We start from the raw sequence: 14235 nt of genomic DNA, 5'->3' as shown, positions 1-14235 counted from the left end.
TACTTACAACATTCATAATAAGTTCTGTGTTCTTGTTTTCTAAAATAAACCCAAAAATTATATCCTTAATAGAAAAGTCTGCTAAAAGTGGAATCTTGGGGAAAAGTCAATAATGTAAACTCTTCCAAAAGACATCAGAATAAAAACATTATTATGTTTAGTTTCTGACATGGATGCATGCAGTCAATATTTACTGTATTCTATTGAAAGCCATGGGAGTTATAACAGTGAGCCACTTTGCTAATATCCTCTTCTCGACATTCCGATAAAAAATGTGCGAGCTGGCTAAGATGGCAACGGTTGCAAATTCGCCACGCGCACGGCGTTCAACATCCACAACTTTTAATTCAAACATTTTGTCCATGTGACCTTGCTTTGGATGCGTGAGAAGTTACGAGACAATGGCAAAAAATCCCTAGGACGAGTTTTCGTTTGTATGTGGCGCTAAAGGGGCTTTTTAAGAAAAATGCAGGATGGTGGCCTTTTCTCAAGGTCAAAGGTCAACAACACTTCTGTGGTGTTTGTAGACTGGAGCTGGCAGCAACTGTGTGCAATTGCGGCTAAATCACTTAAAAGTATCCTTTTCCCATATCGTGGGAAAACACAAAAATCGCCAAGTCTCAGAGTTCGCCACAAAATGGCCGCCAAGCTGTAAGTCGTGTGGCCGTCCCATAATGATTTCAAACCTTCTTTGGGATATGCCCAACACGTGTGTTTTGATATCGCAACTGTATTTTGAACAAATTTTTTGTTCTGTCCCACACGCGATTTTCGGCCCATTCATTTTTTTGACGGGATCGGTGGCCGTGATGTCATCGTCTTCGGGGGGGGTGACGTTGACTTTGTGGAAACTTCATTTGCAAGGTATCCCAGGTGTGTGCACATTTTGGTGACTTTTCGAGCATGCGGCGGGGGTCACATTCTCGCTGAAAGGCAGCGAAGTCGTTCCAACTGCGAAAACAATATGGTTCTTGCAGTCAGTGACTGATGCTGCGGGCCATAATAAACATGTAACTAACAAACATAATTAACAAACATGTGCTAATAATATATATGTGTATGTATATATATATATATATATATATATATATATATATATATATATATATACTTATATATATACATATAAGTTGTGGAGATACAGGTTATTAGCCGGTAGTTGGATTGGACTGCGCCCTTTGAGGGATCTTTTACATCAAGGCAACAGCTTTGAGTTTGGCTTCTAACCATTGCTTCCACGGTGGGTATTGTTTTCTCAGAAAATGCTTCATTAACAGCGCATCACTCAGGATTGCTTAGTGTTGAATTGATCTTGTCTCTCTTCCATCTCAAGTTGTGATAGGAGTTGCCGTTGGTGGATTTTAGAACATTGGGTTACCTTGTTAGCCTTGAAGCATCCATTCCACATTCTCTGCATGCAACTGCTTATAGTAGAATTCTAATAGTCAAAATCCTGGTATCTAGTTAATTTCCGTTATGAGGTACTGTAGGCGGTAGCGTTAGAGATCTTACCAAAGGACCCACACTGGGTGATGTTAATTGTTAAGCATTAATTACCATTGCTTGCCATTAATTGTTCATTCCACAGGTCAGACGTACTTCCACCATTGAACCCTATACACACACACACACACACACACCTACACACAAACACGCAGGTAGATCTTCAAGACATTGTTGTCTCAAAAGTAGCTCACATGCCAAAAGTGTGAGCACCCCTGATGTAAGGCCTCCATCTTCTCCTTCTTCATCAGCTGCGCCTCTGTTCGTCTCCCTCTTCATCATTAACTGATTGTCTCTCTTTCTTTCTATTATTTTCGTCATCATCTGAACCTCTCTCTTCATTCTTCTCTGTTGTGACTGACTTGTCATGTATGTCTGCACTTATTTTCCCAGAAGGACACAATGAACAGGTGGTCAGCAGAAGTTCAAACCAGAATGAGCATCTAAGTCTTTGTGGCTTCAATAGGTTAATTATTCCTCCCTGAAGTCAGATGCCATCACTAACCTCATGTCTGCCTCATTCACCTCTTGCTTATGTCAGTTATGTTTGCACAAACTGCTGTGAAATTAAAAAGTATGGACAATATATTATTTTCCCAATGTCGGTTTGGCGACCTCTGTAGTCCGGTGCCCCTATGCGACGCATATGCTGCATGCCCACTTTTTGCACATGTGAACATGAACAATGGCTATTGAGTCGTGATTGACTGACCCCCCACCTCACCCCACACACAGCATTATGCTTTTTTTACTTACAGGTCATCACGATTTTTCAGCCCAAGGTTTGTCTCATCAGGGCCGTTGCCACCTGAATTAATTTACCAAGTTCTTGTACCTCCAGCTGCCATCACTGCTCTTCTGTCTGATTGCAGGTTGAGGGACTGCAGTTTGTCAAAGATCAGCTGTGAAGCTCTGGTCTCAGCTTTGAAGAAAAACCCATCTAATCTGACAGAACTGGACCTGAGCGAGAACCAGAACCTGCAGGATTCAGGAGTTCTTCATCTGTGTGGTTTTCTGGAGAGTCCAGACTGCAGACTGCAGACACTGAGGTCAGACTCCATTTTTATGCACCTCATATCTAGGGGTGTAGAGCATAACATAAAAAACAACAAACAAACAAATACCAATAAGTACACCTTCAAACGGCCAAAAACACCTAAAAAATCTGCCCAGACTATTTACTGTACAGATCAAAGAAGCATTTACATGAAAAATGAACCTTTTAAGATCAGCATGAACAACAACAAAAAAGGAAAAAAATCAAACAAAACCATCACTGCCACTTGGGCTCAGCTTTTTTCTCCCAGGAATGTATACAAATAAAACTTGAGATGAAAAAATGGCCGCTGGTGAACTCATTAATGCAAGGCTAAAGAGGCAGATGCTCAAGCTCCCCCAGGGTCCAATGTGTGCACATGGCTTCAGGTGATCCATTTTTATATAAAATCATAGCAAAAAACAGCCTGAAAAGGTTCTCATATTACGTGTTCTTATGTTCTTCACAGAACAAGCTCTTCTTTGCTATCAGTTTGTCGTGATTTCTATGACGTGGCATGCCCAGATGCGGGAACCCGGAAGAAAACTCAGTCGTAATAGATTTGACAAAATATTTATTTTTCCAGAACAGAAAAGTAATAGAGTCTTCAAATTTTGTAGTTTGAATGATGGTAAACGGAGTCAGCAGTCTTGCCGAGGCAGGACACGAAGCGTGGCGAAAGTCTTTCGGGCCGGCGTGATTGTTGGCCGGAGTCGTGGCGTGGCTAGAGAGAGTGAGGCAGGAAAGTGGCGTGGCAGGAGTTAGAGTGAGTGGCTGGAGACAGGGCGTGGAGTGAGTTGGATTGGGCAGCTCGTAGAGACTAGGCTACCAGGTGGACACTCGTGGTGAAGGACCTGAGAGTGGGGCGACAAGACGAGGTAAGTAACAAGATTAAGTGAAGAACAAGACAACTTGGTGACCAGACTAAGCACTATTAGGAGCAACGAACTGCCGATGAATGGTACCCCCCCTTCTCAACGACCGCCGCCGGGCGGTCCAGGACACCGATCTGGGTGGGCACGGTAGAAGTCCTCAATGAGGGATTGGTCCAGAATGAGGTAACGGGAGATCCAAGACTTTTCCTCAGGACTGTTACCCTCCCTGTCCACCAGGAACTGGGGCCCCCATCCCCGGCACCGAACATCCAATACTCAACTGACCGTGAAAGCCGGGGAGCCGTCGATGACAGGGGCGGATGGAGGGGAAGTGGACGGCAGGCACAGAGGACTCTCCTGAACGGGTTTGATTTGGGATACATGAAAGGAGGTGTGTACCTTGAGGGCTGCGGGAAGCTGTAGACGGACACAGGATGGATCAATAATATGCTCAATGGTGTAGGGTCAGATGAAAATGGGCGCCAGTTTACAGGAGGTTGCCTGAGTGGGGATGTTCCGTGAAGAGAGCCAAACCCTCTGACCAGGCTGGTACGTGGTTCCCACCACCCTGCGTTGATTATCATTGGGGCAGTTGCTCTCCCAGGTGCGCAGGAGAGCTGCCCTGGTCGGATGCCAGATTCGTTGGCACTGCTGGAGATGGTGCTGGACAGAGGGCACTGCCAAATCAAGTTCCTGGGACGGAAACAGAGGTGGGGATTACCCAAGGGAGGCCTCAAACGGAGAAACCCTGGTATTAGAAGATGGGTCATTGTTGTGAGTGTATTCGATCAACACAAGGAACTTGGACCAGTCGGCGGGAATTTGGTTTGCCAGGCAACAAAGAGCGGCCTCTAGCTCCTGATTAGCTCTCTCTGCCTGATCGTTTGACTGCGGGTGGTATCCGGGGGTCAGGCTTACCGTGGCACCAAGAGAGGAGAAAAAGGCCTTTCACACCAGTGAAATGAATTTAGGTCCCCGATCGGAGACAGTGTCCTTGGGGATTCCATGGTGGTGAAAAACAGTCTGAACTAGGATGTCGGCCATTTCCAAGGCTGTGGGTAACTGTGGAAGAGGAATGAATTGAATGAATTTAGAAAAACGATCAATGACACTGAGGGTGACGGTGTTGCTTTGGGAGGACGGGACTCCTGTGATGAAGTCTATAGCAATGTGTGACCACGGCCGGCTAGGTACAGGCAAAGGTTGCAGTTGACCAGCAGGTGGGGAATTTGAGTATTTGGAGCGAGCACAGATATTGCAGGCTGAGATGTATTCTCTAACATCTCTCTCCAGAAAAATCGATACCTCAGGAGGTATTGAGTTCTCTGGACACCAGCATGACAGGAGATTTGAGAGGTGTGTCCCCAGGCCAGCACATCTGAACGGAGAGAGAATGGCACAAACAAAGTATCTTTAGGAGCTGGAGGGTGATTAGGCTCCTCACCTTGAGTTTGAAGAACCTGGGTATCAATATCCCAAGTGAGATTCCCCACAATGTAGGTAGGTGAGATGATAGGGGAAGCGTCCTGACTGTCACTCAAACTGAACTTCCTGAAAATGGCATCAGGTATTACGTTCCAACTGCCAGGCCTGTAAGTTATGGTAAATAAAAAACGGTCAAAGAAAAGGCACCACGTGCTTGACGGGAGTTCAGCCTTTTAGCGGTACGGCAATAAGCCAAGTTTTTATGATCCGTCCACACAATGAAAGGTTGCTCAGCTGCTGGGACTGGATCTCCTTATGAAGGCTGGTAGCAGATGAGGTGAGTGTTCACAGCTGGTTCCAATAAAGAGAGCAGAGAGGGTAGGGGGAGGAGAGACTGCCAGGGGCACCATGACACAGTTGTTTTCATGTCTGCTCCTAGAGAGCATACTTTATTCTGAACAAAAGAAGCCCATGAAAACAGAGAGCAGGAAAATAAATAAAAGTATTTCACCCAAACTTTCCTTTTAAAACTATCCCGCGGGCCGTATGTTTGCCATGTTCTTTAGTCCGACCCACACATGAAGAGTAAAAATCATAAGTATGTTTAAAAAAGAAAGCACGTTTTTAGTCCATTCTTGTGGCGAGTTAAGATTTTTTGAACAAATAACTAACATGCGCAATTCCGCCACTAGGGGGAGCAAAGGAAAGGCAAAACAGGTGAAACAGCATATCTCTGCACGTGCAAAAAGCAAACCTAACAGCAGTGCGTCTGGGTAAGATGTAGTTTGGTTCCCTATGAGCTTTACCGCTGTTATCTTGCTATGAGGATGATCAGTAGTGACACCCTAATGTGGCCCACAAACCAAAATGAGTTTGACACCCCTGGTCTAGGGCTACAAGTTATGAGGAATTTGTTTGCAGTTTGCGATATAAGTTATCAATAGTGCAACGACGATATAACTTGCGATACTAAAGTTTAATGAAATGAGAGTCAACATACCTTTAATTAAAAGAATAAAACTAGTCAACATGGCGTTGAACTTCTAACATAAAATGGGATTCATCTGATTGGTCAAATGCATAAATTGATTCATTTGGTTAGCCAAATATTTCAAGCTGCCATTTGATTGTTTTAGCACATTTAAAGTAAACATTTGTTGCGATTTTCGCCATCCAAGATAACTTTGCAATTTATTGTGCAAGCCAAAGCTAAAATAGCTTTGCTGTTGGAAAAATCTTTAATGTCTCTTTTACAAGTTTTCATGTTCAGGCAACTTTGCTTTCTTTAATCTTCATCCTCTGTAAAATATCTGCAGGGGGTTTAAACTTTCTTTGTTTTTCTTGATTTTGTGTTGATCCATTAAAATTTGATCAAGACTTTCCTACAGAATTTTTTTTTACCCATAATTCAAAGTGATCTTAAATTCTTTTTTTTTTTTTTTTTTTTTTAACTTGTCCTGTCCAACAGCTAGGCAAACAGATGAGAGCTGAGGGCCTCTTGTGTTGGACATATTTTATTTTAACAAGAGGGGTTATTCATCTTCAGACAAACCAAAGGTATGTCTGAATAAACCCCTTTTGTAATTAAGGCCAAACTTTATTAATTTCAATCATGTTTGAAAATCTTTGGTGTTGGACCGGACGGAAACGGAAAGAGGGGAAGAAGAGAGAGGGACGTTAGAGAGAGGGGGGGGGTAGGAGGGTGATAATCGGAGGGGAAAGGGGGTAAGACCATGAAGCAGCATAGAGCAGACAGGCTTACTGGTTGTTTATCGTTACGGTACGGTTCAAATGTATTACAAAAAGGGCGGGGCCTGTTTACACACACTCAAATATTATCAACACACCTGCTAGCCGCAAAAATGTCCACATGTCAACATGCACACAAACCAGATAGTGTTCACGAACGCATACCTATGCCTTAAAACCAACTAGTGTGAAATCTTTCATTCATTCAATCATGCAAACTATTAGTGCAAAGGTGAGCCAACACCTGTGCTCAGGTGAGTGTTTATGTTCTTCTAAAATGGATGGTGGAATGTGAAAAGAAGGAGGAGGAGCGCCCAGCCACCCCCACACCCATACCCCCGCCGCAGCAGCAGCGGCAGCCGGAATTCCCCCAACGCCACACGGGAACAGGCAGGGAACAACCGCCGCCCGGGCGACCAAGACCGCCACCCAGGCCAGGGCCAGCAGGACCGCCGCGAGGCCCCCAGAGCCAGAGAGCAGGGAGGCGCAGAGGGAAAGAGAGCGCCGCCCCAGCCCAGCCAGGAAAGCACCCCCCGCCGCGCCGGAAGAGCCCAACGCAGGGCCCCACCGGAGAGGGACGCCCACAGCCCCAGACGAGCACCCCACCACCACCCAGGAGTTCCGGGCATCCCCCCGCCCCGACCCCAGGTACGAGCCAGGACCCCCCAAGGGAGACCCGCTCCGCACTCCAGGCAGCCACCCACCCGGCCCACGGTTGGTCCAGGTAGGAGCAAGGCAGGGGCCCGCCGCCCCCGCCCAGGAGGGGGGAACCCCGGGGAAAAAAGGGCGGCCCACAAGGGGTGTTATAAATATGGCCCGACCAGGCTCGGCCATGTTGGAAGTTTGGCGGGGCCCAGCGCCCAGGGGCAAGGACCAGGACCCACCCCCCAGGGACACGAACACCCCCGGCTCTGGTGTAATATGAACCCCCCCACCGCGCGGAGAGAGCACCGCCGGGCCCAGGGAGCCGGCACCCAAGGGACACGGCCGCCATCGCCAAGGGGCCCACACCCCCCACCAGGGAAGGTGTAGGGGACAGATGGACCCAGGTCCCACCTTCCTTGTAAAATGTGTGTGCGTGTATGGGTGCTTGAGAGGGTGTTTGTGTGCATGTGTGTGTGTTTATGTTTGAATGTATATATTGAAGGGGGAGGGGTGTGTGTACTAAGGGGGGTGCAGTTAAAATTGGCGAGTAGGGCACTAAGGGGACATCTCCTGATTACTCACAGTGATGTCCCCTCACCCTCCACACCAAGGGGCCCTAAATGTCTAAGGTGCGGTTAAAATTGGCGGGTAGGGTGCCAGGAGGACATCTGCTGCTTGCTTGCAGTGATGTCCAAGCACCCCCCCTACCAAGGACCCTACATGTCTAAGGTGCAAATAAAACCGAAAGAGGGGGGCCACTCCCAAGTAGCCCCACCCCCAAGGCGCATCGCAGGCTAGACCCCCCACCCCCTCACCCTAATATGAGGTTATATAAGGAAGGGGGTAAGTTGGGGACAGCTGGTAGACTGTCCCCCGGTGGTCAAACAGCCGTCCCCCAGCCCACCCCCAGCAAAGGGGCCAGGGCCACCCAGCCCAGGGGCCCACCCCCGGAGGCGCCGACACCCTAGGCCCGGCACCACCCGCCCCACACAGAGAGAGAGGAGCCAGAAAGCGTCGCCCCCCCCCGGAGCAAGCCCAGGCCCCCACCCCCAGACGCCGGCCCTAGAAGAGCTCTGGTCAGGCCTCGACGGGACCGAGAAGGCCAACCGGCCGAGGCAACCACTGATTGCCTCAGCGGAGACCCCGACCCGTTAGCCCCCCCGACCCGTACTAATAATGGGCCCCCCCTCCCCCCCAGAACGCCCCCCCACAGGACAGGGCCGACAAGCCCCCCACCCCACCCCACCCCAGACCCCGCAGCCGAAGCGGGTGACACCCAGAGCGACCGGGGGCCCCTAGAGGGTTGTCCCGTCCCGCCCCAGAGCCAGGGAAGGGCCGATCCCAGCCCCAGGTGCAGATGGGCAGCCCATCCGGCGCCGCTGGGCCCCCCCCCACCCGAGCGAGTGATCTTAAATTCTTAATGAACAATAGATTTCACAATGTGATGATGTTAATTGAAAATTCATTTTATAATTTTGGATTCAAGAGAAAGAAATACAATTTCATCTGACATTTTTGAAATCAAACCAAAATCTATTTGATTTTAAACCGTTGCTTTGGTTCCATAATTAAAATTAAAATTCAAGTTCTGTCATTTCAATCTGCATTTCTGGTATGCATCTTGAAAATTTATTTAATCATGAATAATTCATGATTATAAATGACATTTCAATTGCTCGTCTGTTTTAACTTAATTTCTAATCTATTGCATTTTCATTCCTGATCATGTTTTTGGGTCCAAATCCAAAAGAAATGAGCAAACAGTGAAAATGTCATCTGTCAGTCTGTCATCAGGGCGGGTCCAACCTGACTGAATGGACCAAGTTCCTGGACCTCCAGCTGCATCATTGCTCCTGAACACACTTTTCTGTCTGGTTGCAGGTTGAGGGACTGCAGTTTGTCAAAGAACAGCTGTGAGGTTCTGGGCTCAGCTCTGAAGAAAAACCTGTCTAATCTGAGAGAACTGGACCTGAGCGGGAACCACAACCTGCAGGATTCAGGAGTTCTTCATCTGTGTGGTTTTCTGAAGAGTCCAAACTGCAGACTGCAGACTCTGAGGTCAGACTCCATGTTTCAGTTGTGTTCAGATCAATATGATGACAAAGTTGTGTTGACCCACAGTAAGCAGAAATGTCCTGATTCTGATCTCCAGCAGCATCTTCCAACAGCTGCTTGTTCTCTTCAAGGATCTGCAGAAGAACTTCTTCTTTTCTTCATGCAGCTGCTTGTTTCAAAGCTGTCTGCTGACATTTGTGCTCCACAGACTCCTTTAAAGCGCGTGCAGAAGAAGCAGCCGTGCACGCTGTTGGAAAATATAATCTGTCGCTTGGAGATTACTTTCCTTGTTGCATGTTCAATAAAGTCGAGAAGGAGAAAACCACGGGATTCGGCCGGATTAAGTTTAACAAATTTATTCCCTAACAATATTTCTAAAAACAGAGTAAAAACAGATCGATCTGGGTGTCCAAAATCAAGGCCTGCAATACGCAAGAGGTTACATTCCGAATTCACATGCAGCTTGTCTGGAGACACAGGAAAGTTCCTTGAGTTCAGACTTTTAAGCATGTGGTCAGAACATCCTCCCCCGGGAGCAAGATGGCCGCCGAATCTCCGCCTCTGGTCGCTAGAGATTGGCTGACAGAGGAGCCCGCCTACTTCCTTCAGCCCATCCTTAGAATCACAGCATCTGGTCTCTGGGGGGAACCTCACAGATAGACACGGTACGGAATCCCCATGGGTGGCAGGAACTGTCACCGCAGGAAGTCGATCCTAGAGCTTTGTTCTTCACACGGGAGCAGATGCCTGTGGCGGTTCCCAGGGATTGAGATGATTGATTTACGATCCAAGTCAGACCAACAACCAAATGGCCTCAGAAGATCAAAGACCGTTTTCTCCTGAAGGGGGGTTGAGATTGTAGCTGCATTCCTGACACCTCTCACATATGCAACTATAGGAAGCAACTTCAGAGTTGAAAGGATGTTAAAGCACACACTTCAGCAAATGACTTATCTTCACTGTAATAAAAATTTAAGACTGACAACCCTAATGAAATTACCAAAAAATATAAATTCCTTCAGTTTCCCTCTCTTGACCTCATGAAGTGAGGTCACACAAAAAATAAAAACACATCACATCATGCAATCAAAACAGCTGTGGTCTCGAGCCCTCACAATATATAACAGATCCAATGTGCATTACTGTGCATTTCAAAGGTGTTGATGATCCATTTATGAGTTTTGCAGCGAAAAACCTGTGGAGCTTGCATTAATGATCTTTAAGAAACATTCAGTTGGACAGGAAAAATGCATGCTAAGGCCCCGAGCCCCATCGGCGACCGTCCCTAAGGACACTCATGCTTCATTGGATCTTTGGCACATTGGCGTTTACAAAGAACAAGACATAAAATAGTAAATAAAGAAAAAGCACGAATACAAATTCAAATTATTCTGAAAAGTAAAAGATAAAGACAATAAAATAGCACTTCCTGTAAGGAAAAGGAACACCTGGAATTAAGGGGGGGAATTGAGAAATGTTAAAGCAGAACGAAATCACACAGACGATGAAAAGAAAAAAGAAAAATTGTCAAACATAACAGTAAGCAATTTTATAAAATGCAACAAAGTCTAAAAAAGGTCATTCCGGGCCTCGAACACTCGCGTCCTCCTTCTGCATGTCCCACAAGCTCTGGCAAGCTTGGACCTGGCCTCCTATGGACTTCTCAATAAGCCTGTTATTAGAGATGTGACACATGGTGATACAACAGAACGGCTGCAAAAGGACTTGGGGTGTCCACTGCTGTGGTACTGTTCTGCCAAGATGATTCTGCTGTGGGTCTAAGTTTTTGTTAGTGTTAGGGTCAGGAAATTAAAAAATAAAAAAACAATAAAACACAAAAAACAATGAGACAAGAATCAATTTACGCATGCGCAGTAAGAGAAAATATGATGGAAAAGGGTCCACCACATTTCTCTTCTCAAAGGTCTGCTTCCCCTCGTGCTGTTTTATGAAGAACACAAGTGGGGAAAATACAAATTCAAGAAAAAGAAAAAAGTTTATTATGGGCTGTTGTCTAATGACCCAGTCGTAGAACCTACTCATTCTTGCTGTGGATGAGAAAAAAATCAGATGAACAGACACACAAAGCTTTAAAATTTTAAAAATGGTCAATCTGTGTTACTATTTAAACATTCTTTCTAAATGATCAATCTGTGTTACTATTTAAACATTCTTTCTAGAAAATTACATTTAAACGATAATGATAAAATAATGTCCTTCTTTTAATCATTAAGACCTCTTTTGTCTACCTCCCTCTCTTGGCCTGGGGCTAAGCTCCAGGACAAACACATAAAACAAATTAAATGTAAAGCAAGAACATAAAAACAATAAACAGTTTGGTGCATCGATAAGGTGAACAGGCGTCCTGTCCACGCTCCTGTAAAAGGCAAGGTCACAAGAAGAAATAATACAGCTGCAACAGAAGATCTTTCATTAATTGCAGGCAGAGTTCAGCAGTTGGTGCTGCCAGCAGGAGGTCATCAGCCTACATCATGAAAACACAAACCTCTTATAGCATAATGTTCTGTCAGAGAGACTTTAAACAGTGATTAAAAAAAATGCCAGAAGTATTTTATGAACCCCTCTGTACTATAATGCGAACAATTGTCTGCTATTTTTATGTAATGGAATGCAAAAGAAAACCTGTGCTAAAGCAATAGCAACAAACAACACACCTTGTGAGGTTAAAGGTGACAGCATGCAATATGGATCAGGGACGTATAGGTTTTATAATAATGGTGACGTCATCAACTCAAATTAACATTAGCTTAAATCATATGCAATCCATCTACTTTTAAAACCGGTTTCAAAGAAGTACACCATGAAGAATACGAATATTCAATGAGACTATAGTTCTACAGCCCAGACTGAGTTTCCTTCATCTGCATCTTTCAATCAGCTGCACTGAGATCTAAAAATCTGTGCTCCTGCAGTTACCTGAATCACCACCGGGGGGACGATGAAGAATGAACCAACATCAACTGAACCTGTGGACCATGAAGCATCAGAGAGCGTTTTAACATCACCTCTGCATCTTCATGAGCCGTCTCCTCTCTGCTCAGTTGTTGAACGGCAAAATTAACCTGTACATTTTTATTGAGGGAGGAAAGTGAACACCTGAAAAAACACAATTTAACCAATGTGTTGTTAATGTCCTGCTTAGTCTAATCCTATGTGGGATACAGCTGTGTCTGACAGCTAGTATCATTGCATTTGTGAGTGTATGAATGCACAATAAGCCGCTCGCCCTCAGGGTTAATATATGTCAGTGTAGTTCAAATGCCACGTGTGGTCTTCTACCTGCTGAAATACTTCTTACTGTTAATCATGCTCTCTGTCATAATGGAGGTACAGGTCAGACCATTCGGAGGCTTCCAACACAGGAGTCCAGGCTTCAAACCTGAAATTAACGAAACCACCTGGCGTTTCAGGGCCCTTTACATGTCTGCAGTGGGGGTCGGCTGTGGTGTCCGGCATGGCATCCAGTCTGCTGTCTCCTGTTTTGACAAGACTGTCCCATCCCAACAGATTCACAGGCGTGTTTGGTGAATGCACGCATGAATGTTCCACCATCTGGTCAAAAGTCAGTCGGATGGTCTTTTGCAGGTTTTGAGGAGTCATTTGTTCATTTGTCAGAGCAGGTAGAGTGTCCAGTAGACTCATCAGTGGTTACCTTTGAGCTTGAAAAAGACAATGGCTCCTGCATCAAGTGGTGTTGTCCGACTTGCCCTGTGGTCCTCGCCACGGTGGAGGAGGGCTTGGAGTGGTCATGGGTACTGTTCATTTTTCCTCCAGACCCTCTGCCTCTTGGTCTGTACATTCTGCTGTTGGGCACCTCGTTGTGGGCTGTCAGGGTTCAGAGCGCCATAGATGCCATTTCCAACTGCTGCTGGGGTCCCCTGGGTGGCCTGCTTCTCCCAGGATTTTTCCACCCGTCCTCCTGTTTCGGCCTCCGAATGGCTGAGCATGACACGTCATTACTGCTGTCTCTGAGGGCATCAAAAGTCAAAATTCATGTTAGTTTCCTTTTCTTTTTTAAAACACCTTTTATCCTGTGTGAATCATTTCAGCAGGGTAAAGAATTGTTTTTCTTCAGTTGCTCAACCTCCCCCTCTCTCCTGTCCTGTTTCTTCAAATGTGCTCTGGGGGTCAGTCACTGCTGACTCGGCTCCCTCCTGTGAAGGTAGAGAGCTGCGGAGGATGGTAAACTTCTGCGCCTTTTGTCACTCACCCACAAAGCAGAAGGGGGTTTTCTGCCTAAAGTTTTATGAGATGTCAGGGGGGGCTGCTCTTCTGCTTGGAAAGAGATTTAGAAATGTATTAGTCATGTTCAGTCTTCACCGTCTCCAACACCGTCAGTTGATCAGTAATGAAAACCAGCAAAGGGAAAAATCCCTAAAATTTTCTTTGTCCGACATGACGGACATGGAGCAAAGTCTTTGGAAAATATATTGTCTTACATGCATTCCAGCCGCTAATCATTCACTCTTAATCAAGAAACAAAGACAAATTGTTTTGACTTACCATTACTTACTGTACCAGGACTTACTGTTCAAGAAAAAGAAATTTGGAGAAGTACTAAAAGCAACAAAATCCCACAATTTAAGCTTTTCCTTATTTAACCAAAAACACTATTCACACTCTAAAACACAGACAATCAATACAAAGACAACAACTTTTAACCGTTTTTGCAAAAGACATAACACAACAAATTAGGTACCTTACACAAACAAAAATAAACCATTTCACTGAAATGAATCGTTCATAACTAGCGTTTTAACATTCATGTTCCCTCTTCTCCTGTTCTACCAGACCCTGCACTGTCCATGTCCACAGACCCTCCATTTTACTTACAATGGCTTTCATTTCTAGCTTTACTTCACTGCTTTGTCCATTTTCCCATCTCAGTTATTTTCTGATAACACTTTTCAAATACTATTGATTATG

At 45.6% G+C, this 14235-nt stretch overlaps 3 protein-coding genes across 13 annotated transcripts in view; 2 read left to right on the top strand and 1 right to left on the bottom strand.

The window, feature by feature from the left end:
* LOC144986863 (uncharacterized) overlaps positions 1-14235 on the top strand; it is a 307472-nt gene that overhangs the window by 108264 nt on the left and 184973 nt on the right. The window lies entirely within an intron of this gene.
* Positions 1-14235, bottom strand: part of LOC144981344 (uncharacterized) — a 259542-nt gene that overhangs the window by 201589 nt on the left and 43718 nt on the right. The window lies entirely within an intron of this gene.
* LOC144986364 (NACHT, LRR and PYD domains-containing protein 12-like) overlaps positions 1-14235 on the top strand; it is an 87113-nt gene that overhangs the window by 62234 nt on the left and 10644 nt on the right. For all 11 annotated transcript variants that reach the window (XM_078933952.1, XM_078933947.1, XM_078933951.1 and 8 more), the window contains 2 exons: positions 2376-2552; positions 9115-9291. In XM_078933952.1, coding sequence (XP_078790078.1) covers positions 2376-2552; positions 9115-9291 — 354 coding nt within the window. The remainder of the gene's footprint in view (positions 1-2375; positions 2553-9114; positions 9292-14235) is intronic.

This window comes from Oryzias latipes, chromosome 2, assembly GCF_053564925.1.
Source record: "Oryzias latipes strain Hd-rR chromosome 2, Olatipes_Hd-rR_3.1".
NCBI lineage: Eukaryota > Metazoa > Chordata > Actinopteri > Beloniformes > Adrianichthyidae > Oryzias > Oryzias latipes.
This window is presented reverse-complemented; position numbering and strand designations above follow the sequence as displayed.